Raw genomic sequence first — 17,235 nt, forward strand, 5'->3', positions numbered from 1 at the left:
TTATATTTTGTGTGCACAGAAGGTGTGAGGATATTATTATGAAAACATCCATAAACGCATAATAATACCTACGGGACCTACGAGATTAAAATGCCATAGAAATCATACTTCCAACATCGTCCCACCGTATTTCAGAATGAATATTAAAATAATAATTAATACGTTTCTTATACACAGGTATTACATTACACAATGGAAGAGCATTTAACATTCATATCTCACCTCATCGATTTTACTAATAATGTTGTTTAACCCTTCTTTAAACCTTAACTAGACATTGTATTACAGCTACTAACCTAAACATTTGTAATTCATACGCATAATATGATTATTGAACCAAAGCTAGAAATTTGAACGGTAACTTGGTAAAACATTGAGCGTCAATGAAGATTAAATATTTCATTCATTAAAACATAATTCTAAACTATATTTCAGCATTCTAGGTTTTGATCATAATACTAAATCTATTGAAGAATTAGACTTGCAATACGAAGATGAAAGAAATTCAATGATAGCAATTACAGAGTCAGGTAAACAATTATGTATAAAGGCAAAAGTTTTCCGGATAGAATGCATTTAAAAATATAAAACCATTAGGAAGGAAGATTTTATTAGGTATTTATGTTTGTTTGTAGCTCTTCACACTGAAATCTATATATATTGTCACGGCATCACGTGTGAACGGCTGAACCGATTTCGATAATTCTTTTTTTATTATACCTATTCCTTGAAGTAAGAGGATGGTTCTTATGTAGAGAAAACGTAAATATGTACCACGAGCGAAGCCGGGGCGGACCGCTAGTACTGAATAAGATTTCTGAATCTGTAAAATTCCATGAAATAACCATTTATAAATAAATGTTTGTAGAAATTAACGTTTACGAAGATTTTTATGAAGAAATGGATAATCGTATGAAAATTGAAAATTCTATGGATATGATATTCTTTGGACCTCCTAGTTCATTTTTAAGATTGGACCCAGAAACAATTTTACACCTTTTATCTCATACGAAAAAACATTTTATTCCTATATCCAGGGCACTCTTAGCTTGGGATATAGTTACAGGTTATATTATTTTATTTTTTACATACTTACACATAAACTTTAAATACCCCGCGTCAACGATCATATTTGAAATTTTTGCAAAAAAAAAATATTATTTAGAAACATTGCGAATTAAAGTTTCTACAGTGCGATGGTCAAGTAGGAGCAAACATGAGCGAACAAAGCAATCGAGAAACCTTTTGTTAGATTAAATCATGCGTATAATTTCATTTTATTCATACATTAATATTACAGATGGAAAAACTGCAGCCTACCTACAGGGGCGTGAATTTTTGGCTTTCGGTAAATTGTTAAATGTTGTGCCAGAGGAAGATTTGTACTACGCAAATTTTGGAGATCCCTCTGTTTTTAAATATTTTTCAAAACATCACGTCGACATTAGTAATCGAAAGGTTATATTGATTCCAATAAGATAAAAATAGAGTTTTTAAGTAAGTAGGTAAATAATTACAAAAATTTAATTTAATATTTTAGTTCGGTATCCTCGTAGCTGCGTACAGGAGATATTTTGGAAATACATGGTATACAAATGCATCTTATATTAATGAACTGGGATATTTACTGTGTGGTTTTCCCGTATTCGACTTAGCAAAGATATCTCCTACAACATTTAAAGATTTAACTGTTGATGTTCTGGGTAAATTGCGAAGGTGCAGTGTTGATCAAACTAAGGCGAGCTTAAAAAATCTACTTGACAATGAATTGCTTATCTTTTGATATTATGCTTAAAGCTCTTATTGTTTGTTTTATATTATGTAGACTTTGTACGGAATCGCTACTCATGCAGAGGCATATGGAGAACCGTATAAATGGTCGTCACATGAACTAGGGAGATTGAGCACTCTTTTTATTTGTTAGTATAAATTCATATATTACTAGCTTACCGCCGCGCCCGCGGATTCGCTCGCTTTGTCTAAAATCTAATTATTTATATACTAGACCTCCCTCTTCCATCACTCTATCTATTAAAATAAACTGCATCAAAATCGGTCGCGTAGTTTTAAAGATTAAAGCATACAAAGGGACATAGGGACATAGAAAGCAACTTTGTTTTTAATGTCTAATGAATACCTTAGATGTTAGATAACAATGTATTTAATGGTATATTTATTTTTATAGGCATACCGAAGCAGCAAATTAGTTCTATTACGCTAGAAGCAATAACAGCCATAACTCCTGCTGTTATAAAACAAATGAACCAGAAGAAATTAGAGTATTTTACTAAACAGCAGATTTATAGGATGAATCCAAAAACTCGACGCATTTATATTCTAAGAATGCAACTAAGAAATAGTCTCGATACAAGCAAAATAGCGAAAAAACGAGGAATTATAATTAGTATTTCTCATGTAGCATTAAAACTGAATATTATGGTCACTCTTGTTTCTCCGTATATGAAGTTATAAAAAATATTGGCCTATAAATAAATAATTCTAGCAGTACATATTTTTATAATTTAATAAGAAAATGTGTGAAGCCTGTGCGGTTTGATATTTTGCGATAAAGTTTCGTAAAATATTTTTTTAAAAGAACACAATTTTAAAAATGTCTTCTGTCAATAAATTTGAAAATACAAGGAAGTACAACCGGAAATACTTAAACAATAAATGCATTTTATTTTTAGCGCCAAAATTTTCTATTCGATTTTTGCTTAAAACACCTAAAATTCTTTCGTTAAACCCTAATTGTTTTCATAAAACTGCTTACGAATGTATTTAAATTAGTTTTTGATATTTCACTTACAATAAGATGGTATAAATATCTTTAGAAAATTTAATAAAGATGTTTCAAAAAAGTACTAATGACTTTCGAAGTCAATTGAGAGTATTTATAGCTCCAATTATTATTCAATATAATTACAAGTTTAAGGACAAAACAATATGAATACTAAAAATATCCTAATATTAATAGTTTGTACTACTATGCTTAGACTATGCGTTTCTATCACTATGAATTTATTTGTAATGAAAATGCTGTTATTCGAAATTTGAATTGAATTTGTTCAATTTCCGTATTTACATTTTAACAATAATTATTTATGATATTCAATATATTTTTACAATACGTGAGAAGAGAATTTATTTGTTAAGTAAAATATTAAACTGATTATTTCATATCGATATTGTTTAATTAGTTTCAATGCACTATTTTCTTTAAATGAGTATTTGTTTTGATTTTTTTCTGTCAAGGTCAATATGGTTCTATTTCCACCATTTTGTTTATGTACAAGCAGCGATAGCGCCATTTTTTGTGCTGATTGCATTTTTCTTTTTAGCTCTTTTGGAGAGCGCGTACGTATAGTAAAATATTTATTTTAAGAATAAATTAAATAAAAATATTTTTTTGCATTATAATGCCGTCTGTTAAGAATTATCCTTCTAGTGAAGTAAATCAGTATGAATTATCGTCTAGATTATTAACTTTAACCGAGAACAATACATCTTATACGTTGACTCAAATCAATGGACAAAGGATTTATAGAAAAGCACCCCATGCATGGAACGGACCAGAACCATCTAGAAATTGTGAGGTAAGATCCACTTGAATTAACCCGCTGATCAGATTTGTACAAGGATTTGTACAGATTTCAAAGGGAATTTGCAAGCATAGTAAAAGAGATGGGGGATATATATTTTTGAGAAGAGCACTATGTAGTTTCTTCATAATACGTTCACCTTTACATAGAACCAAGGGCACTCTTGTTTGTTTGAACATTGAAAACAAAAAATTCTATACCTATGTTTATACCTACTTAGTTTCACCTCTAGGTTCAAACCTTTTAGGTAAGTCTCTATTTGTACTCGTAGATTCCCATTACACCTTCTATTTCGACTTTCGAGTCAGTTACGTGTTTTCGTACACCCAGTTTACGGATGGTTTACGGAGGTTTCTTACCTCGGATTATTGTAGTCGTGTTTCGTCGGATTTTGGTTCGTTTGGCGCCAATTTTATAGCTGCAAAAATAGGTGCCGTCCGGTCCTTATAATACCTTCAGACGTACCTCAGTATTTTGAGTTACAAAAATAGTTAAGTATGAAATTTGGCTATAGACTGGAAGGGTTATAAAGCAAAATAACTTGTTTTGGGACTTGTGGCACGCGATCGTCGCGAGCGAATCTGCTGTATAGGGCTGATCAGCTGAAAGTTCAAATCCCTCATCTCTTCTTCATTCATAAATGTTTGGTTCTATATCTCTGTTAGAGCAATTTATTTACAGAACTCATCACGCGCGCGTCTTGAACATTGTTTTGCTGTATACAGTATACACGACGGACAGGCCTCTATCTATAACTTGAAACATTTTAAAATTGTCAATCAAAAAGCTTTCCATTATTTTAGATAAGTATCTACCTACCTAGTTTTTAGTGTTCAAAATAGGTTGGCGAGAAGGAAAGCGACTCATGGCTCTTTTCACTACACGACGCGTCGTTGCAACAGGAACATAAAATCGAAAGAGTAGAAGAAATGCTATTACTCGGCCGGGAACGGGTGGCCGAGGGCCGGTTCGCATCCCGTCTCGTGATCGAATTTTTCCATACTTAAAGATTTGCTAATTTCTCAGCTAAATTCAGATTCTAAGTTCACAAATTATACCTACATCAGTTTTTTACGTGACAACGTCTTATAATTCGATAACGCCGGCTGCACGCACGAAAAAACATGACTCATGCGGCGTTACCTCGCTCTGAGGCGTTCCATGAGGCTTGAAGTGCAAGCGAGAGCGCGGAACGAGCGACAAAGAAGCACAATCGGACGTTGTCACGTTCTCAACTATCGTCATTCGTCAGTAAACTGACTTACAGACACCAATTTTTTTTTTATCTCTACAGGTGTTTATTGGGCGCATCCCCCACGATTGCTTCGAGGACACCCTGGTGCCGCTGTTCCGCCAGGCCGGGGAGCTGTTCGAATTTCGTCTCATGATCAACTTTTCGGGATGGAATAGAGGGTAAGATGATTGTGTTTGTCCTAATGAGTTTTAGAGCTATTACGCACTGTCGACCAGTCGCCGGCGACTCAGTCTCTCGGCGACCAAAACAGAGAAACTAGAGGCAGGAAACCAAGCCGAGCGACAGTATTCTAAGTACATTCGTGCAGAATCCGGTCCCTACAAGAGTCGCTACGACAGTTGCTTGCAGTGTGAACGCTCCCATTTGAAGCCGTGCTTCTATTGGTCGCCGGCAACCGCCAGTCGCCTGTGCGTCGCCACAACGCGGCGAGTCGCCGAGTCGCCGGGACGACTGACGACCAAGTGCGCAAGCCCCTATTTAAACTATAGTAAGTCACAGTTTTTGGAAACAATGTTTTTCAAAATTGGACGCGAAGCTAGATGAAAAACTCAAACAACAAACTCTTACGCTTACAACAGCAGTTACGAAAAATGTCATGGAAGTAATTGACGAAAAGATGAAAACTTTAATGGAAGAAAACGTTCATTTAAAATCTAAAATAACGAAACTGGAACACAGAATAACTAACTTGGAAAATGACAAGCGGAAAAGCAACCTGATATTTTTTGGCGTCGATGAAAATGGAAAAAGAGAAGCAGAACTTGTTGACTACATTAAAGATATCATCGAAGAAGCAGAAGTACATCTAGACAGCCACGAAATAAAGAACATATACAGAATTGGAGCGAAAACCAGCAAAAATCGCCCTGTGGTAGTTACATTCTCTACTATGTGGAAGAAACATCTAATATTAAAATCAAAATCAAAACTACCACCAGGCATCTATGTCAAAGAGGACTTTCCCAAAGATGTCCTTGAGGCTCGGAAAAAACTACAGTCCAAAGTTGAGGAAGAATGGAAAAAGGGAAACATAGCTTTTATGAGAGGAGACCAGCTTGTAATTAAAAAGCAAAAAGACAATCAGCGTGAAAAAAGGAAGAGAGACAAAACTGTATCCCCCAACTTACCAACGTTGAAAAAACCGAACACGCATAACGAGCTCGAGAACAAAGCAAATAAAGCAAAGAGTACGGGGCAAAAAGACATATTGAAACCAAACATATTACAGTACATGGGTAGAGACAGAACTACATCAACCTCAAACTCAGAAAGTTCAAAAAACTAACAAGCTCACATAATAAACTTAAACAAAAACCAACAACTAGAACCGGAAATTCAAAACAAAAACAGGAAAAACAACCATTTAATAATTTTAAAAAATACTTAAAAAAATCCTTCCCACCACGGTTGGTCGCCGAGGGAAGTGTAGACCATAACCCTCCAGATTATTATAATTATAATAGAAAAATAAATAGAATCAATATTGCAACATTAAACACAAGAACTCTAAGAACACAAGATACACTTGCAGAACTGAATATTGCCATCCAAGAGATAAAGTGGGACATACTAGGAATCAGTGAAATGAGAAGAGAAGGCGAAACGATATGTGAATACCAAGATTACATATTGTTTAACAAAGGCGAAAAGGGAGGCAAAAGAGGAGTTGGATTCCTCATAAAGACGACTCTGAAAAAACAAATACAAAACATCTATGGTATCTCTGAAAGGATAGCAGTGCTTAACATTAAATTACCAAACTATACAAAGACTTGGACTATCATTCAAGCATATGCACCAACTGAGCAAGCTGCAGAATCAGAAACAGAGTCCTTCTATGCCGACCTGGCAAAAGTTATCAGGAATTATACAAACAACCATATCATACTGATGGGAGATTTTAATGCCCAAGTTGGGGAAAAACAAAATGAGGAGGAGTATGTTTTGGGCAGATACGGATATGGCAAAAGAAGCTCTAATGGCCAAAAGCTTGTGGAATTCTTGTTAGAACACAACCTAACTCTCCTCAGCAGTATATTCAGAAAACATCCAAAAAATAAATGGACATGGATCTCACCAGATGGCAGATATAAGAACGAAATAGATTATATGATGAGCAATTCCCCTAAGGCGTTTTCAAATACAAGCGTGATATCAAAACTAAATTTTAACACAGATCATCGGATGGTCAGAAGTACAATTCTGGCATTACCACCAAAAAAAGGAAGGAAGAACATTACCACTTATAACTCAATCCTAACCACCACGGAAAATTACAAAAGAATTGGCATGTCTATAAAAGATAGTTTTAAAGAACTAACATTTGAAAATGAAACCGACATCACAGTAAATTATGGAAAATTGGAAAAAAAACTTGCTACAACTATTAATACCAACAAAACCAAAAACAAGTACCCGCTTAGCGATGAAACCATCCAACTAATCAACCGCAGAAAATCCTTACTGGCCCAAGGAAAAAACAAAGAGAACATAAAAATAATTACTGAAATAAGCAAACAAATCAACAAAAATATTAGGAAAGACCGTAAAAATAAGAGATTAGAAGTGTTAGAGAGACAAGTAATGAGAACAGGTGGTGTAAGAAAAGCTCTAAAAGAACTGAGAGAATCAGGAAAAGAGTGGGTGCCCAAACTAAGGAAAAAAGAAGATACTATCACAAACAGGAAATGTATACAGGAACTAGCCACGACGTTCTATAAAGAACTTTACTCTAACAAAGACGCACACAACCATCCTAATTTACCACCATCTCAAAGTATAACAGCAGAAAGCATGCCAGATAGGGAACCCGATATTTTGAAGAGTGAAGTGGAAAAGGCAATAAAAAGTTTAAAAATGGAGAAAGCTCCGGGACCAGACAAAATAAGGAACGAGATGTTAAGAGGCACTATTGAAGAACTAGTACCAATACTTACCAAGATGTTCAACCAAATTTCGATATCTGGATATGTACCAACACAATGGGAAACTTCACATATAATCCTACTACATAAGAAAGGCGCAAAGGATGACATCAGTAACTACCGACCTATAAGCTTAATGTCGAATGTGTACAAAATTTTCGCAAAGGTCATTTTGGACAGGATAAGCGCAAAATTAGACGAAAGCCAACCAATAGAGCAAGCTGGATTCAGACGTAACTTTTCTACAATAGACCACATCCACACACTAAAACAGATTATTGAAAAGTATAATGAGTTCAACAAAACATTATACATAGCCTTTATAGACTATGCTAAAGCATTTGATTGTATTAGTCACAAAGCAATATGGGAAAGCTTACGAAGGCAAGGTATACCTGCTTCATATATCAACATTATTAAGAATATATATTCAAAAAGCAAAGCAAAAATCCAATTGGAAGCCTTGGGTAAAGAATTCAGAATCAAGAGAGGAGTTAGACAGGGTGACCCAATGTCGCCGAAGTTGTTCTCAGCAGTTCTGGAGAACGTCTTTCGTAATCTGGACTGGGAGCACCTAGGCCTCAACGTAGCTGGAAGAAAACTAAACCACTTAAGATTTGCGGATGATCTTGTTCTTCTGGAAGAAAATCCAAAGACACTCGGGAAGATGATCAAATCTCTAAATAAAGAGAGCTCGAAAGTGGGTTTAAAAATGAACATAACAAAAACAAAACTGATGACCAACTCGGTAATGGATCCCATTGTAATCGAAGATCAACAAATAGAATATGTCGACGAATATTGCTACTTGGGTCAGATAATCTCCCCAAGAGACCAAACAACTAAGGAACTAAATAAAAGGATTGCTAATGGATGGAAGAGATTTTGGTCTCTGAAGGAAATTGTAAAATCAAAAGATCACAGCATGGCAATAAAAAGAAAAGTATTCAACACCTGTATCCTTCCTTGCATAACCTACGGCTGCGAAACATGGTCCCTTACCAAATACCATCGAGAAAAATTAGCAAAGTGCCAGAGAAGCATGGAACGGAGCATCACAAGATCAAAAAGGCAAGATCGAATCAGTAACCTGCAATTAAGAGAGAAAACAAAACTGACTGATATCCTGGAAAGAATAGACCTCCAAAAATGGAGATGGACCGGCCATATGTTGAGATCTAGACAAGAAAAATGGAGCCAAATTGTGACTAACTGGTATCCAAGAGATGGCAAGAGAAGTCGAGGACGTCAACATATGCGCTGGGAAGATGAGCTTAAACTTACCGCGGGACCCAATTGGAGGAGAGTAGCCAAAGACCGGAAACAATGGAAACTACTGGAGGAGGCCTTTGCCAGAAGGCACACTGAGCTGAGAGATATTCTATAGAAAATAATTCATACATAAAAATCACTAAGAAAATTATACAGTCAAAAAAAAACTATCCTCACCCAGTTTAAAAGGCTAAATAAATAAATAAATAAATAAAAAGTCACAGTCGCCGGCGACTGAGTCGCCAGCGACTGGTCGACAGTGCGTAATAGCTCTTATAGTCATGAGAAGGAAACAAGTTTTATTAGGACAAAATGTTACATACCGCGACATAGGTACATATTTTTCAATGTATAAATCGTTGTCGTGTTTTTTTAGTATAATGGAAATAGAAATGTCTTAAATTTCCAAATCTTCTGAAATTTAATTCACATTTTTCATCTATGTGTCGTATCGTGCCTCGATAAATAGGCTACACAAAAATATTTCGATCGACGAACGTACTTTCGATGTTGTTATTTATAAACGGGTTATTGAATGAATGAAAATCAACAAATAAATAAATGGTACATAATTTACTCTACAACATTCAGGCAGTCGTCACGTAAAATAAATAAATACGTGATATTGGCATTGTTTATTCCTACAATAGGCGGAAAGGCCGTCAGCGAAATGTATTAATAGCTGTTGTGCGATATAAAGCAGATCGTGTTATATCTAATATTGTTTTGTTTGGAACCTAAGATGTACAGACTACAGATACTATAACATTAAATTCATTTTCCATATTTCGATTAGAGTCAGTTACCGAGTAAAACGAAATGAACGATAAAAATACGTCCTAGTTTTTTGCATGTTGCGTGATTTACGCAAAAACATTTACCTATGTAGTATGTACATATAAATGTCATTATTAAAAAAAAATATCTTCATCTAAATATGTGCCATTAAAAAATATGTTTCTGTCGCGAATATTCATGTTTTTAATTTTTTCTAGAAAGCACGCAATAGCGCTATGTTTACATTTTTTGTATTTCGTCTCAATCAATACGAAAACATTACTTTTCATCCTTTTAAATAAACGATAAAACGTCCGCAACGTTTTAACGGACGGCGGCTGTACTAAATAGGAGTAGGATTACACATAAACAACACTTGAAACGTTTAACATTATTGTTTATCTTTAAAGGTATGCTTTCGCTATGTACACAACTGAAGTGGAGGCAAGCAATGCTATACGTATGTTCAACAACTACATGATTCGCCCTTCGTGGCAATTGGGTAAGTTTCCTTTTAATTGTCGTCTTTTTTTTAAAGAAATAGGTTTAACTTAAACTGAAAATGTTAAATGTAAGATTTTTATTAATAACCATTTTGTTAATAACTTAAATTCTACAAAATTAAATGGGTTTCATATTATATTCATATTGTTTAAAGATTGTTTGGAAAACATTTATTAAGCAACAAAGTTAAATAACTAATATATACTTAGAGATGTTGTTAACTGTTGATGCTGGGTGACAATGTAGTAGGCTACATTGTCACCCAGTATCAAGCACCCTCCACCTAAAGCACCTTCCTCCACCTAAAACACCTCACAAAGCTTCCTAAAGCTTCGCGATGCTTAGCTAATATATGTTCGTGCGCAGGCGTGTGCCCATCAATAAACAACTGCCGCATATTCATATCGCGCATCCCGGCGGGCACGCCGTCGGCGGAGATCGTGCGGCTCGTGTACGCGCTGACGGAGGAGGCGGTGGAGGTGCGCGTGCGGCGCTCGGGCGGCGGCTGCGCGGCCATCGTGGAGTACCGCTCGCACCGCGGGGCCGCCATGGCGCGCAAGGCGCTCGTGGCGGCGGCCGCGGCGGCCTGGGGCGCCGGCGCGCGGCCCGCTGTGGACTGGTCGCTGCCGCAGAGCGCGCACCTGCTGCGGCAGTACCGCGAGGTGCGCCCGCTCTCTGTCTCACTCACACTCGATATAAACGCACAACCAACACATTTTTTTTAATATTTCAGGAATAAGGTCACACACGGCACGATCGGATCCCATACTAAGCTTTCACTTGTGTTATGGAAACAAGATGGCTGATAAACATACATATATAATCCATACTAATATTATAAATGCGAAAGTAACTCTGTCTGTCTGTCTGTTACTCAATCACGCCTAAACTACTGAACCAATTTGCATGAAATTTTGTATGGAGATATTTTGATACCCGAGAAAGGACATAGGCTACCTTTTATTGCGAAATATGTACCACGGGCGAAGCCGGGGCGGACCACTAGTTTTAAATAAATACTTATATAGATAACTAGCGGTCCGCCCCGGCTTCGCCCGTGGTACATGTTTACGTTTTCTCTACATAAGAACCATCCTCGTACTTCAAGGAATATAATAAAAAAAGAATTATCGTAATCGGTTCAGCCGTTCTCGAGTTATGCGCTTACCAACACATTTTGCGATTCATTTTTATATATAAGATTAATTAACACCCAGACACAGAGCAAACATCTATGTTCATCACACAAACATTTGCACCGGGTGGGAATCGAACCCACGACCTCTGGCTTGGAAGGCAGGGCCCCTACCAACCGAGCCAACCGGTCAATCAAAATATAACGTAACTTTTACATGACAAAAATGCCTATAACACTGTTAATTGTACCTATCAGTACCCCTAGTGTGAGTTTGATCGAGTACGAAACGTTACTATTGCGTCTGCCGTCTGCGTCACAGCCGAGAATTATTAGTATGGGAAATCGAACAGCGCATCTACTTGGCGTTGGCAATATCACTACATAGTATAAAACAAAGTCGCTTTCCCTGTCCCTATGTCCCTATGTCCCTATGTCCCTTTGTACGCTTAAATCTTTGAAACTACGCAACGGATTTTGATGCGGTTTTTTTTAATAGATAGAGTGATTCAAGAGGAAGGTTTATATGTATAATAACATCCATTAAATAGTGGAGAAGTACTGTTATTTTTGAGGTTTCTAATGTGATGTCGTAAAAAATTACATTTTCTCCGCTTACATTGCAAACGCAGGCTGAACCCTACGAGTTTTATCAAAATAATGTACTAAGTATTATACACATTGAAAAGGTCTAAAGAAAAGTCCGCGATGGTATATGTCTATCTCTTATGGATAACCCACAATAACTTTTTTTTGTCATTTACTTTTTACGACAAATAATGGCTAATTTTCAATGCGATTTTAACTAATACAGCATTAATCCTTAACCAATTAAATACCTTGAATACATTGTTCATTTAATATAGATCTATATGGCCCTTTACATCGTTTGATTTAAGTGAATATTTTCGAAGATATTACAGATTTAAAAATTGCGGGACGTAGCGTTTGCGGCGGTACCGGCCGCGCGGCCGCCCGGCTATCGGGCGAGTCGAGCGGGCCGCTATGTTTTTAATTTTATATACAACGTTCACAGTTTTTCTGTAGTGTATTTTGTATCAGCATTGCACCCGTGCGAAGCCGGGGCGGGTCGCTAGTGAATTCATAAATTACACTTAAATTCATTATTACACACTATTTTTATTTTTTATTACTGATTCGTTTCCTCTTAACTCACTCAGCCGATTTTACGTTCTGACTGGCAAGCTATGTTACATACTTCATACATCAAAATCTTCTTACTTTATAATGTAATACATAGCATAATTTAGTCCGTTCTTTAAAATTATACCTACTTTTATTAGGCCTCCCCCACATTGGGCGTAGGCCGAGCGTACGCGTTTCCTGAGCGTGCTGCCGGCGTCGGCGCGGCGCGGACGTCGCGTCAGCGCGCCGTCTGTGGGGCGCGGGCTACGCGTTGTCCAGCGCCGCGCGGGCGCTGCGTGAACGCCGCGCAGACGCCGCGTTTACGTCACGTTCCATGGGCGTTCGGCCGCTCGTGCCCCCCGCACACATTCCATGAGTGCGAGGGGCACGGCGCGGGCGGCCGAGTGCTTTAGACGCGACGTCGCGTCGGCGCGGCGCTTGCGCAGCGCTTGCATAGCGTTCGATGGCGCGACGCCCGCGCCCCACAGACGGCGCGCTGACGCGACGTCCGCGCCGCGCCGACGCCGGCAGCACGCTCAGGAAACGCGTACGCTCGGCCTACGCCCAATGTGGGGGAGGCCTAAGTCACTCCTCTCTACATAATATGGTGCTGACAGAATAACAGCGTTACAGCCTCAGCTGTAACATTCATGCTGAGTCAGTAATCCTTTTCCCTAAGGTGATACAGATATAATACACTGGTCATCAAAAAAATCGACCCACCTGCATTTTTACGGAAAATTGCGGTTTTCTCACAAACTAAAGAAAAAAATTGTTTGGAAACTGAACCGATTAATTAAACATGCATGTTTACACGAATATAAACACATAAAATCATTAACATAATAAAAAAAATGTCAATTTCGAATAAAGTTCAAAATCCTCAATTTTCAGCTTTTTCTTTATTTAATTTCAAATGCAGTTTATTTTGTAATCATGAAACTTATGATCACGTTTCCTTCGAATTTATACTCAGTACTTTCTCTTCTTTCTGGAATGATAGCCTGCGTTCACCATTTTAAAGAAATAATCAAGATTTTGATGGTCTCTTGAGGAATTCGTTATAATTCTTCCCTCATGGCGGTTTTCAGGTCTCCTATTGTTGTAGGGGCTGAATTACGAGCTCTAAGCTTTATTTTTTAATTGTCCCACATGTGCTCTGTAGGTTTCAAATCGAGACTTTTTGCTAACCAGAGTGTAACTCTAATGCGGACCTCTTCTAAATACTGGATCACGATTCGCTCTACGTGTTTCCGAGCATTATCATGCATAGACTCAAAGTTTTTGCAGATACAGCCATTCAAATTACACCATATGATAGTCCAAAACCTCGGTAATGTATTGAACAGCATTTAATGAGCATCTTTTTATCGTCAAGCTCCGTGCGTCTTGTCAAAGAAATGCCACTCTAGAACTTTACAGAGCCTCCATCTTAATCGACCGTTTCTCCTACCTAGCACTGAACAAATCGTTCATCTGGTCATCGCATGACATAAAGACGTCTATCAGCACCATATAAAGTCATTTGCATCTTGTCACTCAAAAGTACTGACTCCCATTGGCCTATAGTCCAGTTTACGTGATTTCGAGTCAATTGAAGTCTGGTTTGTCGATGAGCTGTGGCTGATTGTGGCCATGTTTCTGGCTTGTGTGGTCTTAGGTTCTACTCCTTAAGTCTTCTTCTAACAGTTCTGTCATTTATACCCACCTCCTTATCTTCACGCAGGCGTCACTAGAGATCTACACCAGACAGATGTCGATTTTGTAGAGTTGATTTCATTATCTAGGAGTCGTCCCTTTGAGGTGCCGCCCTATTTCTTGCAGATCAATATTTTCATCGATACTGCCCAGTCTCTAGAAACCTTTGATAAACTCATCGAACTGCAAAACAGCTCAGATTTTAGTTTTTAGCCACAGCAAGTTGACATAACCCCTGTTTTAGTAGAGCCACAGTTTGGGCCCCCTCAGCTACAGTAGTATCCATTATTTTGAGACAAAATTTATCAAAACTACAGCATCAATTATTAAACTTAACGTTATGAATAAGAGATCCCGAAAAAAGTCATTTTTGAACTGGGAACACGGGCATAATTTGTCCCGCCGTAAACCGTCAAATCAACACTGTACAGTATTTCTGTATAAAAATTTGTTAAGAATCATTTAGTGCAGTAAAATTTACGACAAACATAATGATTAGCATGTTATCAGACCCTTACAACAAAATACAACAATATAAGACGACTTATTTGTGAAATAATCGATAAATAGCAAACATAGTGTAGGTGGGTCGATTTTTTTGATGACCAGTGTATAATATTATTACGTCTACACATATTGTTTTACGCAGTTATACCTTGTTTTTTAAGTTATAAGTATTTTCTGTATCTTATGTACTGTATCATTTTTTGGGAATAAATGTGTTTCTATTCTATTCTATTCTATTCTAAATCCGAGTTAACTTTATCGCGATCGAGTGCGAGCAATAACTCACACTTAGCACACCGAACGCAGGTGGGCCGCTGGACGCCGGAGCGCGGCGTGGAGATCTACCGCCTGCCCGAGGAGCCGGCCGGCACCGCCGCGTCCTACTCGCTCGAGCGCTGGTCGCAGGCGCGCCGCTTGCGCATGATACACGAGGCGCACCGTGCGCACGCGCAGGCGCAGCTGGCACATGCGCAAGTGACGTCACATGTGCAGGCGGCACAGGCGCAGCTGCAGACCGCGCAAATGCCGCAGCAAATGCAGTCGCAAGCGCAATCGCTGTCGCTCTTGCAGCAGGGGCAGCTGCAGAACGCTGCGGCTAATGAGTAAGTTTGATAATTTGATATTTTACTGGTTTGCACAGAGAATTTGTGTTGTGTGCTGTTATTGCTTATGGACAAGAAATGCTTAGCGTTTAATATTTTTATTTATGTTGATATGTAAATGAAACATGCATTATGTTTTTATAACAAGCTGCTCCGCGAGATTTTACCCCCGTGGCTCCACTCATGTTGGTCGTAGCGTGATGATATATAGCCTAGCCTTCCTCGATAAATGAGCTATCTAACACCGAAAAAATTTTTCAGTAGTTCCCGAGATTAGCGCGTTCAAACAAACAAATAAACTCTTCAGCTTTATAATATTAGTATAGATTTAAATAACTGAATGAATATGTCATATGCGTGAATACTCGCACTAGTAATATGTAGTGCCGATTTTCAACAGGTCAGAAATTTGTTTATATGAAGCATATCCGCACTAACAATGTTTTAAACAATGAAAGCATATTACAATTTAATTATTTGTGCATAGCTGGGGCCGTTCAAGCATGAGCACAAGCCCATTATCCAGCGCCAGTTCCACCTGGGGCACGTGGGGCCCGTGGGGCTCCGCCAGCGAGGGCGAAGCGCCCGACGCGCCGCCCTACAACCCGTGGACGGCGCCCCACCCGCTGCACGAGTTTATGGACAAGCAGGAGTGAGCCTTCGCCCCTACAGGGTAACTGTGTAACGCTAAGGAGCTTTGTGTAATAATTGTAACTAATTAATAAGAAGCTTTTGGGTCTAATAATTGTAACTAACTAATGTTTTAACGTCTTATGTGCTTTTTCTTCCTATATATGTATGTGTTTTCTGTTTGCGGTTTCATGTTAAACTGGATTTAAAGTGCGATTTATTCATTGTTCTTTATGCTTAATAACAAGCTTTTAGTGGAAGACCTTTGAAACGGTAAGAGAAATAATATAGTGAACTTATCGAATTTTAAATCTGTCGCATACAAATGTAATGATTCTTTTTTCTTAATGCTTTTACATTTAACAATTTAATGTGTTTTATATTTTCACTCAAGATTGATAGCAAGATGTAAACATTTAAAATGAAATGCATTTTTCACGTTAAATGGTAAATATCACGTTGGTGACAAATTTACAATCCAAAAATCAATTGATGGTAAAATATAAATTTGGAGTTATTTTTAATTGAATAAAATTCAGGAATATTATTTTTGAAAAAAAAAAAAAGTTTTGATACCACAATTTTTACGCATTTCAATATATCGCGATTTTATCTAATAATCTTAATATTTTATCAATTTAACACGTCATATAAATCAAATATGAAATTTTTCGTTTTAGTAATTCAATTTTGATGTTTTTGTGAAGCTTTTATCAATCATTGGAGAATAAATAATATAATGAATAATATTGTATTACACAGTTACCCTAACACTTTTTTCTTTATCGCATGAATTATGCATTTTTATCTGTTTGTTTGTGCTAGATGTAAGTATCCATGCACTGGCTATATCGTTGGAGGCATGAATCAATGATAAACGTTTATTATTATGGGCTATTATTTATTGGATTTTATGGGACTTTTGCACATGATACTGCGAGTTTGACTCACATACAATTATAATATTGGGTAAATTTTTCATTTTTGCTTCTTTTTTTTGTCTTGGATAAAAATATCCATATAACCATTATTAAATCCTTAAATTTATACATAAATTACAACTAATAGGCATGAAATAGTTTATTATAATTAAAATATTATGTTGTCAAACTTGTAGTTGTGTACTTTGGGCTATGCATGTTGGGAACATTAATTCATGGCTTCAATCGTGTATGGATTAAAT

The 17,235-nt window shown here is 37.3% G+C and overlaps 2 protein-coding genes across 2 annotated transcripts; both read left to right on the plus strand.

Moving 5' to 3' along the window:
• Nucleotides 1–136: 136 nt before the first annotated feature.
• LOC149486829 (uncharacterized) lies at nt 137–2,472 on the plus strand. Its single transcript, XM_089697900.1, has 7 exons — nt 137–177; nt 436–530; nt 869–1,066; nt 1,301–1,458; nt 1,541–1,738; nt 1,826–1,919; nt 2,186–2,472. Exons 1-7 carry the CDS (start codon nt 137–139, stop codon nt 2,470–2,472), a joined length of 1,071 nt encoding a protein of 356 aa, XP_089554026.1.
• Nucleotides 2,473–3,176: 704 nt separating this feature from the next.
• LOC149486830 (putative RNA-binding protein 46) lies at nt 3,177–16,078 on the plus strand. The gene is made up of 6 exons (XM_089697901.1): nt 3,177–3,596; nt 4,897–5,015; nt 10,241–10,332; nt 10,701–10,996; nt 15,127–15,422; nt 15,910–16,078. Exons 1-6 carry the CDS (start codon nt 3,420–3,422, stop codon nt 16,076–16,078), a joined length of 1,149 nt encoding a protein of 382 aa, XP_089554027.1. The 5' UTR covers nt 3,177–3,419.
• The last annotated feature ends 1,157 nt before the right edge of the window (nt 16,079–17,235 follow it).

Source organism: Colias philodice, chromosome 8, assembly GCF_061535455.1.
Source record: "Colias philodice isolate Cphi_HAF_F1 chromosome 8, ilColPhil1 Martin Lab GWU primary, whole genome shotgun sequence".
Lineage (NCBI taxonomy): Eukaryota > Metazoa > Arthropoda > Insecta > Lepidoptera > Pieridae > Colias > Colias philodice.

What these genes read in the sequence shown, in the direction of transcription:
- LOC149486830 (XM_089697901.1), top strand. Translation starts at nt 3,420, where the DNA reads ATGCCGTCTGTTAAGAATTATCCTTCTAGTGAAGTAAATCAGTATGAA. An exon ending in TCGCCCTTCGTGGCAATTGG is followed by an intron (nt 10,333 to 10,700) that starts GTAAGTTTCCTT and finishes GTTCGTGCGCAG; the next exon opens with GCGTGTGCCCATCAATAAAC. An exon ending in TGCTGCGGCAGTACCGCGAG is followed by an intron (nt 10,997 to 15,126) that starts GTGCGCCCGCTC and finishes CACCGAACGCAG; the next exon opens with GTGGGCCGCTGGACGCCGGA.
- LOC149486829 (XM_089697900.1), top strand. Translation starts at nt 137, where the DNA reads ATGAATATTAAAATAATAATTAATACGTTTCTTATACACAG. An exon ending in TCGACATTAGTAATCGAAAG is followed by an intron (nt 1,459 to 1,540) that starts GTTATATTGATT and finishes TTAATATTTTAG; the next exon opens with TTCGGTATCCTCGTAGCTGC. An exon ending in ATTGAGCACTCTTTTTATTT is followed by an intron (nt 1,920 to 2,185) that starts GTTAGTATAAAT and finishes TTATTTTTATAG; the next exon opens with GCATACCGAAGCAGCAAATT.